Source organism: Protopterus annectens, chromosome 1.part1 (assembly GCF_019279795.1).
Source record: "Protopterus annectens isolate FY-2018-M chromosome 1.part1, PAN1.0, whole genome shotgun sequence".
Classification (NCBI taxonomy): domain Eukaryota; kingdom Metazoa; phylum Chordata; order Ceratodontiformes; family Protopteridae; genus Protopterus; species Protopterus annectens.
Genome location: NC_056726.1, coordinates 1,100,213,127 through 1,100,229,035, shown reverse-complemented (window position 1 = coordinate 1,100,229,035; position 15,909 = coordinate 1,100,213,127). Strand labels below are relative to the sequence as shown.

Here is a 15,909-nt window from a genome sequence, read left to right as displayed (position 1 = left end):
CACACACACACACACACACACACACACACACACACACACACACGCACACACTTACCTACTCTTTGAGAAGCAAATGAACCCGTAATGCCTGTCGCTCACCTCCTAAAAACACTCCTCAGTTTTGACTTGCTGAATTCCCCCATTCTGTTGCTCATGAGACTCTGATTGGGTCCAGTTGCCAGGCAACAAGACAAAAAATGCACATGATGGCAAAAATGCACCAATCAGATTTTGGTAAACTGGAGCGGGCTTACTCTATGGGGTGCACAAACAGACAAAATACCACAGCAAAATGCTGTACTACTCCAGGCAAGACTTGAGTGGACCATCAGCATTAATCCAAACTCACTGTCATTAGTCAGGCCTCAGGTATCAGGATCAGGATTTGGAAACACCACCTCTAGGTCTGAAGCAGCCAACAACAAGGTAAGTAAGAGAGGAGAAATAATTGACTACAACAGTATTTAATGAGAATTAACACCCACCGAATACAGCTGCATCCCATAATACTGAAGAACCAGCTGCATCCCATAATACTGAAGAACCAGCTGCATCCTATAATACTTTAGAACCAGCTGCATCCTATAATACTGAAGAACCAGCTGCATCCCATAATACTGAAGAACCAGCTGCATCCTATAATACTGAAGAACCAGCTGCATCCCATAATACTGAAGAACCAGCTGCATCCCATAATACTGAAGAACCAGCTGCATCCCATAATACTGAAAAACCAGCTGCATCCTATAATACTGAAGAACCAGCTGCATCCCATAATACTGAAGAACCAGCTGCATCCCATAATACTGAAGAACCAGCTGCATCCTATAATACTGAAGAACCAGCTGCATCCCATAATACTGAAGAACCAGCTGCATCCCATAATACTGAAGAACCAGCTGCATCCTATAATACTGAAGAACCAGCTGCATCCCATAATACTGAAGAACCAGCTGCATCCCATAATACTGAAGTCCAGTCGGGTCAGTGGTCAGAGCTCCACCCTCCTAACCCTCTCCCTTTCACCCCATTCCTGCGAGTCAGCTGAGGCAGGTTTTCACATGGGGAGAGGACAGGGAAAGAATTTAAGGATTTTTCTTTCTAATTCCCTCCAGCTAGGCAAGTGTATATCGCGTGTGCCTACTGGCATTTTTGCTCCAGTTGGGAGGGTTGCAGGATGATTTATTTAAGGAAATGGTGATGCAGAGTGAGCCAGAAAATGAAGGAGATACTTCCTGGCTGGACAATATGGAAAAAATACAAAAGGAGGCTGCAGAGGCAATCCTGAAGGATAGTGGAGAGATGGAAAAGAAAACATGCACACAGAAAGTAAAAGAAGGCCGAAAAGAAAAAGGCAAAACGTAATGAAAATCAAAGTATGTGGTAAGAATTCAAAGTACGAAAGACAAAGAAATGGACAGATATGAAGTGTGGGACAATTTAATAGCTCCTGTGGGTGTAAAAGCACATGAGATAGGAGCATTTATTCTTATTAACAAACAGACCATTTGTGACATTATATTTGTGACTGTTTTTTCAATGGAAATTTTTATTGGAGAATATGAAAAAAGCAAAGTCTATAACCATTGGAATCTGTATGGGATAAAGGAATTTAACAGGGAAATAAATCAGAAATTTCACGTAAAAATTGAACAGAGGTGGAAAGAAAGACTTTAAAAGGACAGTTCAAATCTTTATATAAATAATTACCAGGTATTGCAGGTGTTTATGACAAAAGGGGTTTATGAACTAGTAGGTGGGATGTAATATATTAAAAACAGAAGGATCAAACATACACAAGCATGATAAATGTAGAGAAGAACTGCAGTGTTGTAAAGTACTGGATGACCCATGGTGTTTTTAGGTGGTGAGGATATTTACTAAGTAACTCTAATAAAAGAATATGTTAAATTTGTGTGGAAATGGGAAATGGTGCAAAAAATGTGAATTGAGATGTTGTAGATGTAGCAAAATTGGACATTCATGGATGGATTGCAAAAATGAAAGAGCAAGAAAAAAAGAAAATGAAAGAGAAGAAAAACAATGGGAAGAAATTTTAGAAAGAGTAGAAACTGAAGAAAAAATAGATGAGGAAAAAATATTAAAGAGGACATAGAAGAAGGTTCTGAAATAAGTGATGAAGCAGACATAAATTGGGAGGTAGTGACAGAAAAAAAATATTTTGGTAAAAGGGTAAAAAAAACAGAAAAAAGTAAATTAAAAGGGGTAAACACAAAAGAAAAATAGAAATAAAATGGATGAAAAAGAATTTATACAGCCAGTAATTGCAGGCCTGTATAATGGTAAAGGTGCTTCACTCATAGACACAAGATACAGTGTCTGACTCTCACCTTTGAGAGGGAAATTGGCTAGGCTTAGATTGGCCTAGTAAGAAAGCTAGCATAGTGATTAGCAATTAACTTATGAAGCCATGAACCTAAGGTAAATGAAAATGTTAGCATGTGTTCTGCAAATGTGAACAGAATTATTAAGAATATAGTGAGAAGAGCAGGGATTTTGGAGTGGTGTAATACATGTTACATAGATGTACTTATATTGGAAGACACAAGATTTCTAACAAATGAAGAAAGATAACAAACAAACTATGGGAGGACAAATATTCTTGAATTTAAGAAATGAGAGATGTTTTGGAATTGCCTTATTCCGTAGAAATACAGTGAAGATGTGACATGTACTTTTAGAAAAAAATGTGAAGATTAACCATTGTAGATTTTAAATGGAATGGACAAGTATATAGAATTATAACATTATATGTGTATACTAACTGTAAAAAAGGGAAGGTTATTTCAACAGATTTTAGACTATATAATGATAAATATGAATATTATAAAAACAGGAGACTTTGATTGTGATTTAAGAGGGACGCGTAAAAAGAAAAGAAATGATATAAGAAAAATATCTAGAAGTTATAAGATGCAGTAAGTTAAAACGTTGGATAAAATTAATGGACCTACAAAAAGGGATGTATAAAACTGAAACAAATTATTTTACAGTATCAGAATGTGTAGTTACAAGAAAAGGGGAGGTAGTTGACACAGGATTTTCTGATCATATTGCAATATGGCTAGAGAGATAAAGGAAATCAAAGAATACTAAGGATAAATGGGAAAGCATGGAATGAAGAAGGAAAGAGATTGGTAATTACTAAGGATAAATGGGAAAGCGTGGAATGAGGAAGGAAAGAGATTGGTAATTACTAAGGATAAATGGGAAAGCAAGGAATGAAGAAGGAAATAGATTAGTAATTACTAAGGATAAATGGGAAAGCATGGAATGAAGAAGGAAAGAGATTGGTAATTACTAAAGGTAAATGGGAAAGCTTGGAATGAAGAAGGAAATAGATTAGTAATTACTAAGGATAGATGGGAAAGCATGGAATGAAGAAGGAAAGAGATTGGTAATTACTAAGGATAAATGGGAAAGCATGGAATGAAGAAGGAAAGAGATTGGTAATTACTAAGGGTAAATGGGAAAGCGTGGAATGAAGAAGGAAAGAGATTGGTAATTACTAAGGGTAAATGGGAAAGCGTGGAATGAAGAAGGAAAGAGATTGGTAATTACTAAGGGTAAATGGGAAAGTGTGGAATGAAGAAGGAAAGAGATTGGTAATTACTAGGATAAATGGGAAAGCATGGAATGAAGAAGGAAAGAGATTGGTAATTACTAAGGATAAATGGGAAAGCGTGGAATGAAGAAGGAAAGAGATTGGTAATTACTAAGGATAAATGGGAAAGCATGGAATGAAGAAGGAAAGAGATTGGTAATTACTAAGGGTAAATGGGAAAGCATGGAATGAAGAAGGAAAGAGATTGGTAATTACTAAGGATAAATGGGAAAGCAAGGAATGAAGAAGGAAATAGATTAGTAATTACTAAGGATAAATGGGAAAGCAACGAATGAAGAAGGAAAGAGATTGGTAGTTACTAAGGGTAAATGGGAAAGCTTGGAATGAAGAAGGAAAGAGATTAGTAATTACTAAGGATAAATGGGAAAGCATGGAATGAAGAAGGAAAGAGATTGGTAATTACTAAGGATAAATGGGAAAGCATGGAATGAAGAAGGAAAGAGATTGGTAATTACTAAGGGTAAATGGGAAAGCATGGAATGAAGAAGGAAAGAGATTGGTAATTACTAAGGGTAAATGGGAAAGCGTGGAATGAAGAAGGAAAGAGATTGGTAATTACTAAGGGTAAATGGGAAATCTTGGAATGAATAAGGAAAGAGATTGGCAATTACTAAGGGTAAATGGGAAAGCTTGGAATGAAGAAGGAAATAGATTAGTAATTACTAAGGATAAATGGGAAAGCATGGAATGAAGAAAGAAAGAGATTGGTAATTACTAAGGATAAATGGGAAAGCATGGAATGAAGAAGGAAAGAGATTGGTAATTACTAAGGGTAAATGGGAAAGCATGGAATGAAGAAGGAAAGAGATTGGTAATTACTAAGGATAAATGGGAAAGCATGGAATGAAGAAGGAAAGAGATTGGTAATTACTAAGGGTAAATGGGAAAGCATGGAATGAAGAAGGAAAGAGATTGGTAATTACTAAGGATAAATGGGAAAGCCTGGAATGAAGAAGGAAAGAGATTGGTAATTACTAAGGATAAATGGGAAAGCAAGGAATGAAGAAGGACATAGATTAGTAATTACTAAGGATAAATGGGAAAGCATGGAATGAAGAAGGAAAGAGATTGGTAATTACTAAGGGTAAATGGGAAAGCTTGGAATGAAGAAGGAAAGAGATTGGTAATTACTAAGGGTAAATGGGAAAGCTTGGATTGAAGAAGGAAAGAGATTGGTAATTACTAAGGATAAATGGGAAAGCGTGGAATGAAGAAGGAAAGAGATTGGTAATTACTAAGGGTAAATGGGAAAGCGTGGAATGAAGAAGGAAAGAGATTGGTAATTACTAAGGGTAAATGGGAAAGTGTGGAATGAAGAAGGAAAGAGATTGGTAATTACTAAGGGTAAATGGGAAAGCTTGGATTGAAGAAGGAAAGAGATTGGTAATTACTAAGGATAAATGGGAAAGCGTGGAATGAAGAAGGAAAGAGATTGGTAATTACTAAGGGTAAATGGGAAAGCGTGGAATGAAGAAGGAAAGAGATTGGTAATTACTAAGGGTAAATGGGAAAGTGTGGAATGAAGAAGGAAAGAGATTGGTAATTACTAAGGGTAAATGGGAAAGCTTGGAATGAAGAAGGAAAGAGATTGGTAATTACTAAGGGTAAATGGGAACGCTTGGAATGAAGAAGGAAAGAGATTGGTAATTACTAAGGATAAATGGGAAAGCATGGAATGAAGAAGGAAAGAGATTGGTAATTACTAAGGGTAAATGGGAAAGCATGGAATGAAGAAGGAAAGAAATTGATAATTACTAAGGGTAAATGGGAAAGCTTGGAATGAAGAAGGAAAGAGATTTGTAATTACTAAGGGTAAATGGGAAAGCTTGGAATGAAGAAGGAAAGAGATTGGTAATTACTAAGGATAAATGGGAAAGCATGGAATGAAGAAGGAAAGAGATTGGTAATTACTAAGGATAAATGGGAAAGCATGGAATGAAGAAGGAAAGAGATTGGTAATTACTAAGGGTAAATGGGAAAGCGTGGAATGAAGAAGGAAAGAGATTGGTAATTACTAAGGGCAAATGGGAAAGCTTGGAATGAAGAAGGAAAGAGATTGGTAATTACTAAGGGTAAATGGGAAAGCTTGGAATGAAGAAGGAAAGAGATTGGTAATTACTAAGGTTAAATAGGAAAGCAGGGAATGAAGAAGGAAAGAGATTGGTTATTACTAAGGATAAATGGGAAAGCATGGAATGAAGAAGGAAAGTGATTAGTAATTACTAAGGATAAATTGGAAAGCATGGAATGAAGAAGGAAAGAAATTGGTAATTACTAAGGATAAATGGGAAAGCATGGAATGAAGAAGGAAAGAGATTGGTAATTACTAAGGATAAATGGGAAAGCATGGAATGAAGAAGGAAAGAGATTAGTAATTACTAAGGGCAAATAGGAAAACGTGGAATGAAAAAGGAAAGAGATTGGTAATATAGTTATGGAAAGATCATATTACTGTCAGAACACTTTATAAAAATTAGTCTGAATGGTGGATGATATTTAAGGAAAAATGAAAAAAAATTACAGTGACAATATATTGTGAGAAAAGTAGAGACAGAAAAATATTAGAAAAATATAATGATGGATTGGAAGACTTAGAGCATAATGACAGAAAGTACTTTAACAGAGAAAAAGAATTAATATGAAATAAATCAAGAAAAAAGACAAGAATTATGTAAGCCAATATACTTCTTGCGGGTCTATACTAGAACACCGAACTTTTAAAATTTCGAGTGTTCTAATACCGAACCCTAGTAATAGAAAATTTAAAACATCGAACATTCAGAGCAGCAAATTTTTTCCTAGGGAAAAACATTGCTGTTCCAAAACACATACACACAATACAAGGACACCAAACAAACAGCAATCCACACACATACACCTAAACTCTTACACCTAACCCTACACTAAACTATACATACACCACTAACTATCCACTTAATTTAGCCCAAACCCTAACCCTAAGGTCCGTCACTATCGCACAGTCACTTCACCCGGGCCCTAACCCTAACTCACCTACCCCGCCCTAACCCTCACATCCACACAGTCGCACACTTACCTGACCCACGCCCTAACCCTAACTCACCTAACCCGCCATAACCCTCACGTCCACACAATCGAACACTTACTTGAACCCGACCAGTACCTTTCCACCACAGCGCTGAAAATACCAAAGCAACGGAAACAGATAACTGAATTCTTTCCCTAGGAAAAAAAATCAGTTTTCTGTTTCTTCGATATTTTCAGCATTCGCTGAAAACAGGTCAATATTAGAACACACAAAATTTTGAACATTTGGTGTTCTAATATAGACCCCTTCTTGCAAGGAAAAAAAGAAGCATTAAGTTAACTAAGCAGATTAGTACAGGAACTTAGCAGTGTAAGGAAAGAAATAAAAAATGTAAAAGGAGAAATAGGAAGAAATCAGGGATAGATTATGAATAGTGTAGTACAATGTGTACAAGGACTGTTTAAAGAAAAAAGAAGGTAGTGAAAAAAACGTTACCATGATATAAACAAACTCTACAAGAAAAGGAAGAGAATTACAACCATAAATAAAAAGAGCACTCCCAGTATATTACAGCCCCATCATTTAAAATAAATAAGCAACCTGGGGGCTTAATTAAAACCAACCAATCCAAATTCGGGGTAAAAATAGCTACCCAAGCAATGGGCAGCTCCAGGGACTTCTTCAGCTATGTTCACAATCTCAAGGGCTTTACACTGCAATGCATGGAACTGATTGTGGCTGACACCACCTACCCTGAACTGATTCATCTTCATCTTCACCCCTTCATTGTCATCTGTGATGTCACCAGAAATATTAGAAGCAAATGCACCCCCTTCTATTATGCAGGACCAAGTCCTAAAAGTCTTATCCAAGATCAGAAACACTCCACATGTGGGTCCTGCCATTATCCCAGGATGTATCTTGAATAGCATGGTATAACTGTGCCCCTAACAGCACTGTTCATGCTCGGCGTCCACAGAGATTTTGTGCCAAGTGAGTAGCAGACAGCAATAGTCATACTCCTGCACAAGGTAGGGTCCTCCCTTGACCCGCGGTAATTATCAGGCCATAAGCCCAACTGGCTTCATATGTGAAACTATGGAAAGACTTATCATGGAATTAATCAATAAGGACATTGGGAACTTCCAACCACTGCTCTATCCCAGTTTTCCTTTCCTCAAAGCCAGGTTATGAATACTCTGTCTGCTGGACTTCTTTGAAAAAGCACCAAGGCATTGGATGAAAATAAAATGCTTCATTCAGGCATAGTAGATTATTTCACCAAATTATGCATATACTCGTGTGTCACTCATTGGATTGTCGAATGGCTCACAGATAGGACACAGAAAATCAAGGTGGAGAAGCTACTGCCACAAAAAGGCCAGTCACCTGGTAGAATCCTGCAGGGCACAGTGCTGGGATCTCGCTTGTTTGGCATCTTCTTGTCAGAAGCAAAGGCAAACAGAAAGAGTCTGTAGCTGATCAAGTGTGAGGATAACTACAAGTTAAGAACAGTTATCAAATCCCCAAATTACTCAATCAGCCTTCAGGAAGGCTTGTCCCAAACATATTGCTGGTGCAGAGTCATAGACTAAAACTAAATGCCAAAATGTGCATTATTATTTCCATTGGGAAATTGACTCCCCTAGTAAGCTATCACATTGATAATATGCCCATAGGAGTTGAGCCAATGGTTTGGGACTTAGGAGCAGATGTGGACAATGACCTAACATTTGATCGACATGTGTTCACTGTGGTAAGGAAGGCGTTCTATATTGCACAGTTTATAAGCAGAGAGATTACTTCTAGATCCAAAGATGCCATTGTTCTCTTTCATTCAGCTGTCATCAGACCAATCTTTCACTATAATGCCCCCTTTGGCGTGTGTTTGCCAAAGCACTTGTAACAACACAAATACCCTCAGGTGTTTCAGGTAATGAGAATCAGGGTACATGAACCCCCTCAAAGACCTGCCATCATACTGTGTCTCCTGCAGACTGCTGTGAGGGCACCGGTGCCTAGCATATAAGGCGTCCTCTGACCCCATACTCATGGACCTGCAGACTGCTGTGAGGGCACCGGTGCCTAGCATATAAGGCGTCCTCTGACCCCATAGTCATGGACCTGCAGACTGCTGTGAGGGCACCGGTGCCTAGCATATAAGGCATCCTCTGACCCCATAGTCATGGACCTGCAGACTGCTGAGAGGGCACCGGTGCCTAGCATATAAGGCATCCTCTGACCCCATACTCATGGACCTGCAGACTGCTGTGAGGGCACCAGTGCCTAGCATATAAGGCGTCCTCTGACCCCATAGTCATGGACCTGCAGACTGCTGTGAGGGCACCAGTGCCTAGCATATAAGGCGTCCTCTGACCCCATAGTCATGGACCTGCAGACTGCTGTGAGGGCACCGGTGCCTAGCATATAAGGCGTCCTCTGACCCCATAGTCATGGACCTGCAGACTGCTGTGAGGGCACCAGTGCCTAGCATATAAGGCGTCCTCTGACCCCATAGTCATGGACCTGCAGACTGCTGTGAGGGCACCAGTGCCTAGCATATAAGGCATCCTCTGATCCCATAGTCATGGACCTGCAGACTGCTGTGAGGGCACCAGTGCCTAGCATATAAGGCGTCCTCTGACCCCATAGTCATGGACCTGCAGACTGCTGTGAGGGCACCAGTGCCTAGCATATAAGGTGTCCTCTGACCCCATACTCATGGACCTGCAGACTGCTGTGAGGGCACCGGTGCCTAGCATATAAGGCGTCCTCTGACCCCATAGTCATGGACCTGCAGACTGCTGTGAGGGCACCGGTGCCTAGCATATAAGGCATCCTCTGACCCCATACTCATGGACCTGCTGCACATCTGCAAGTCAAACATCACTAGAAACACTGGATCCAGGCACTTACTGATGCTTTTCTGTAACATTAACAGAATTGTACGGACTTCTAATTTAATCCAGCAGAAAAAAAAGGGCAACCTAGTTTCCGCAGTTTTTATTGACCTCTCAAAGGCTTTTAATACCATGTTCCACCAACATCTATGAGAAAAACTCTTCTGTACACCTAAATAATCCTTCACCCTCCTGCTTTAATAGCTACCTACACTGGCATACTCCACTGGCATACTCCAAGGGTCTGTAGTAGGTCCTGTGTTACTCAAGACAAGACTCATAGAATTTGTAACCCAAACAAAACTGCTTGGTGTCACAATGCATTGAGATTAGACAACCATATTAAAGAGGTCATAACCAAATCAAGGTAGGCTATACCATATCAGGCCTTTCCTAAGTGACCATACCTGAATAAGCACTACCACAACTCTCCTGCTAACCAAGCACCTCCATACAGCCCTGTGCTGGGCAACTTACAAACCACTCAAATTAAAATGCCTGACACATCATAACAAAATAATCTGCTTTGTCCTAGGTATACCCTACTGTTCTCACCATTACATTGCACTAAAGTCACAACATCGGACAGAACTCTCCATTACCTAACTCTGTCACAGCTATCCTCCACCTCCCCACATGTAACACAGCAGTAAATGCCCCTCATTACCTAATGTAATGCAGTCCTACCACACTGCTGTCTTCATTCTTCAGATAAACCTCTTCTCCCCCTATTAAAATGATTATCACCACTAGTGACTAAATGTACTTTTCACATATTATTAAGGAACATATCTCCAGTCTTCTCCTCCTAAAACAAGACAACAACTTCAGGTCCCTTACAACATGACTAAAACAGCATCTCACTAAGACTTGGGTTTGTTCTTACCCCTCTACTGGCTAATCTACTGTAACCTTGATCACCTACTCTCACTAGAATCCTTCTCCCTACCATCTTCCCAACTATTTATAACAACACTTCTACCTTAATTTGTTCCTACACTCTTCACCCATACAGAAATCATGTCTCCTACCTCTTTTATAAACCACCTCCCCTCCACCAGTTCACTTCACATATAAACAATCTTACACACTATTCTTTTACTTCCTGCCCTACTAACGTTCCTGCACACACCCACTTCATTAATCTGCACCTCCATTTCACAAAAGTCTGTCTCCTATCCTACTAAACAACCACTACATCAGAATTTTCTGTCTTTTCTTAACATCACTATCGGTATGTGTCATAACCATACTATTCGACACATAATATATGCTATCAGCTTAATAATCTCATCTATTTGTTTTGTGCTGTTGTTCTTGTATTTCATATTGTATTGAAAATCTACCACCTATGTATACACTGGATATTTTTTCACTATTTATATAATCACTACAAGAAAATCAAAATTGTCTGTATCATTTTAATATCTGTAACATCATTATATTTATGGGGACCTTTTCTCTCCAGCCTCCAAGCCCAGTCCCAGTCGGACTTTCCAGGAAAGAAAGGTAAATAAATAGGTAACAAGTTGTAAGTTGATTTGCTGATATTTCCAGTGTGTGTAAACATGTGATAATGAACAGTTACAGCTGAAGGGAAGCTCTCAAGATAGAAGCAATCTTGTATGTATACATTCTGAATCCTAGACTAAATGATAATAAATAACCTGTCCTCTCTTTTGTTTTTTGTTTTTGATTCCTTCAAGTTCATTACGCTTTTTCCTGTCATCCTGCGATAATTTCTCCTTGTGATGGTACTCCCTTTCTCACATTTTCATCATTCTAGCTCTGCAAAATGCAATTTTTGTACCAAGTGAGTTTAAATAAAGATAAAGTGAAGATGTAATAGACACACATGCAAAAAATATTCAGAAATATCAAGGAAATAATGAAAAAGCTATAGCCAAGCAGTAGCTTTTTGTTCTTCATTAAAGTTTTTTGTTACAAAAAAGGAAATTGTTTTCATTGTTTTCTGGCATCATGAAAGTGGGAAATCCTGAAACACTTCCATTCATTGACTGAACAGAACTGTATTTATATATAGTAAATAATATGTTATATGTTATATATAAATTATGTGATAAAAGAAACTGAACACAGCATATACATAAAGGCCTTGTGGTGTGCTCAACAAAACATCTTAATTGGCGGTTAAATATCATCTTATAAACTAAACATGAAGAGTTTGCTGGATACCTTGTGTCTCTCCTTTCAAGGTTCAGGAGACTATTCATGTAATAATAAACAGTAAACTGTGCATTGTCATCGGATTTCCTCCACATTTCAAAGTTTGATACTGAGGTGGTCAGTCTCACACGTTATTATGTAGCTTCTCTCATACTGACCATTCACCCTCACTCAAATGATGCAAACCATTCATTGCCTAGCAAAGAGGACCTGCAGCCTTCAAGTCCACTAGGGCAAAGGTCATCTGAAAGAGTTCTCATTCTGACAGACACTGGGGGTGTTTGTATTCTTGCCAGCAATGTAATGACAGTATTTTTCTAATTAGTATAAGCCCTCCCCAAGGATAAAGGAACACACTATTCCTATCCTCAAATGTACCCATAATGTCTTCGCCTTGCTGGAGAACACTCTTTTCCACTCCCTAATGAAAGCTATCACCACAGAATGGCTTGGTGGTTTGAAGGACCACTCCACAGAACACCTTCTCTGCCTTATTCTAACTTCAAGATCACACAGAGAATGCACCTCTCTCTCTCTCTCTACCCTGACATACTCACCAAGATGGACATTCCCATCTTCCCCTCGGTTTACCATCAACTGCACAAGATGGTAATCGAACTCAGGTTATCTGGGATGTAAGCATTTCTCTACCCCTCTATGTTACCAGTGCAGGTGCATGCACCATATTTTTATACTTTTTATTTTTTTTCTTTTTGATTATAAGCCATATGCATACTGAGTGTGCAATAACTCATCTGTAGTAATCATACAACTCAGACGTTGACACAGAGTGCTCCAATTTTTCAGAAGGCTTTCAGACAACAAACATCAATGATTTAAGTGAAGTAAAAGACTTATGGCTTGGCATCTATGACTTTCTATTTTTGTCTTTAAGGAACTGGGAATTGAGAAATAGGATACAGTATATGGTAACAAAAACTCTAGACCAGAGGACTTTCAAGATGACTGCACACTAATAGCTTGTTTCTAGCTCTCCCAATGTGAAAACAGAAACTCAGCAGAGAAGGCCAGTAGACTTGCATTTATGGGTAAATTTCAGTAACTGGCTAGTGTGAGCACTACCTGGATGCCAGGAATAATTAAATAAAGAAAACCTGGAACAAAATCAGCTACAAAAAGTGAGGAAGAAACACTGACTGGGCAAAGTTCTGTAACTGTTCAGCAAAATGCAATGCAACCTTCAGATATAATTTCCAATAACCTATAGGAAGATATAAGACAACTGCATACAGACCTGGTTAAACAAAACAAAACACTGATGGAGTATATCAACACAAATAACAAAAGGCTGGAAAAAATGGAGGAGCTTTAAACAGATATTCAGATGAGGTGATAAAGCTGCAAAAATCAGAGGTTGAAATGAAGAAAAGCTTGGCTCAATATGAGACTGCTCAGGAAGAGATGTTTAAAAAATAATAGAATTAGAAGACAGACCACGAAGGGAAAACCTGAGGTTTTCAGCTATATCACAGAAGCATGAAGGAACAGACTGCATTAATTTTATGAAAGCACAAATAAGCAACTGGACTGGTATTCCATAGCAGGAGTTGTTAGTTGAAAGGGCACATTGTGTGTATGCTCCAAACCTAGCTATAAGAAAGCAACTTAGACCTTTAATAGTAAATATGCAATCCTACCAGCAAAAGGAGTTAATTCTGACAAAACTGTGGCAGAAAAACAAAATACTAAAAGTGGGAGACAGCACAGTGATTATGGAGAATGATTACTCATTGTACACCAGGCAAAAGGAAAGTAAATTCATTCCACTATTCAGAGAATGTCAAGATACAGGTGTGAGATTCAATCTGCTGTATTTGTCTTTAAAGTATTTTTCAACTGGAAGGAAGAAATCATTTTTGATGAACTGCATGCTAAAGAGGAAATACAAAAGTTTGTCCAACAAAAATTGAGCTGTGAAACAGAAATAGATGCTGCTTCTTTTTTCCTCTGGTAATAAAAACCACAGAGAGACGGTACCTGTAAAACCTTTTCCAGTATTTCAAAGGAAAATGTTGGAAAGAAGGAAGGGAGCATGAGACTTGATTAGAAGAATTGAGAGTACATTGGAAATGAAGCAGATATGAGATTTGGGCGATGGATAAGAACAGTAATAAAACCAATAACGTCATGTAGGACTACAATGCAATAACTATATTTGTGAAATATGACAGAAAAAGAAATTGTGGAAATACTGGACTTTCTCAAAATTTGTTGGATGTGTGGGGGATTGTAAAGTATATGCCCTACTTCATGTCATTAATGCTCAGAAAAATGCTTTGGGGAGGGGAAGAGAGGGGAGAAAGCTAACTGTAAGTAAAGAAAACACTTTATTTTCTTAATAGTACTGTATTGGTGGTGCATGGTTTTCATTGCATGCTAATTTTAAGTGTAATGCGGATTGTAAACAGGTATTGTTTTTCTTTTTCTCCCCACTTCTCTCATTCTTCTTGTAGAGTTTTCAGAAATATAGACATTGCAATGAAAAAAAGCCTGGTTACAAAGGCATGACAAATTTAAAATTAGTGTGCTTTTTCATTCTTGCATTGGGAAATAACTGGCTTAAGGACCTTAGATTTATTAGTTTTAAGAGAGAGCAAGTATATGAAAAAGAATATTGAATATTATGAGGCTTTTCTTTATGCATGTATACTAAATAGCATTTCTGCAGCTGGTCTTCATGTCTCCATGGAGACAATATAATAAAGAGAAACTGGAGACAGTCTGGTGGAAGGGGATTGGCTGAGGGAAAAGAAAAAAAAGAACAAAGAAATTGGAAAGGACATGATGTTCTCTGAAAATAATCAGTGTTTTTTCACACCTGTGAGAGCTATAAAGAATACAAAACCAATTAGACTTGAAGTAAAGTTTTCTCAGTTTTTTTTTAAATGCAACGGGGTACTAAAATAATCAGGTGTTTTTTTTTTCTTTTTCTCCCTTCCCTTCTTCATTTTCTTTGTTCAGTTTTAAGAAATGTAGGTGCTGCAAGGGAAAATATTACAAAGCATGTAAAGGAAAAAGAGTATTGAATTTTATAAGGCTTTTTCTGGTAAACATGCATGTAACATAAAACAGCCAATACAAGCCAGTATATCTGGCATTGAGAGGGTTGTCAACACAAACAGCACACCTCAAACACCACCCACACTTAAACAACTCACACCCATATATGTGGAAGTCCTTAAAAAAATACCCAAACAAAAGAGATCTCTGAGGCAAAACCACACCACACACCACACATAGTCCACACACCTATGTCTCACAGCCACTAAGGCTTAAATGTAAACCCAACATATTAGTCATAGGAGACTCCATTGTGAGACACACAGATGTGCCCCTCAACAGGCCAGATAAGGAGAAAGTCATGGTTAGTTGTTTGTCAGGTGCCAGAATCCACCATATTACCCATGCACTCATGTCTCTCAACAACAGGTACTGTTATGAATCTGTCATAGTCTATGTTGGTGTGAATGACTAGAGGTGTACTTCCCTGGACTATATGAAGAGAGACATGATCAATCTCTCTGAATATGTGTCCCAGGCAGGTATGTTCCTAGCCTTAAGCAGCATTCTATGATCACCCAAAATGATGCCTCAATACAAACAGAAAATGATTGACTTTAATAAGTGGCTTAGTTTCTGGCATCATTCTGAGGGGAACCAGTACCTGACAACCTAGGAAGACATGATTGACAAACCATAATGCTTTGTCAGAGATAGCCTGCACCTGTCTGTCTTGGGCTTCAGGTTCCTGGCAAAGGATCTTGCCTCTTCCATAGTGCCTTTTTTAGGCAATGCTATGAGGTCAAAACTACCAACATGAAATATTCATCAAAACACAAATTAATGGTTGTGCTGCTAAACACTGGGATTTTAAACATGAAACTGCACTCATTGCAAACATTCTTAACCCTGGAAGATGCTGACATTTGTGCAGTCACAGAAACCTGGTCCAAGGTTGTGGAGAGCACCCCAGCCATACCAGGTTATTCATCCTATCATACATTTAGACCCCAAACCATGGGCAGCAAAGCAAAAGGAGGTGGAGTTGCAATATATATATATATATATATATATATATATATATATATATATATATATATATATATATATATATATATGAAGGGCATACACACCTCTGGGCTGATCAA

At 38.3% G+C, this 15,909-nt stretch overlaps 1 protein-coding gene across 1 annotated transcript in view; it reads left to right on the top strand.

Moving 5' to 3' along the window:
• LOC122815490 (vomeronasal type-2 receptor 26-like) overlaps positions 1–15,909 on the top strand; it is a 204,490-nt gene that overhangs the window by 14,081 nt on the left and 174,500 nt on the right. Inside the window, exon 3 of the mRNA XM_044088030.1 lies at positions 495–1,039. Within this exon, the coding sequence (XP_043943965.1) occupies positions 495–1,039 (545 nt within the window). The remainder of the gene's footprint in view (positions 1–494; positions 1,040–15,909) is intronic.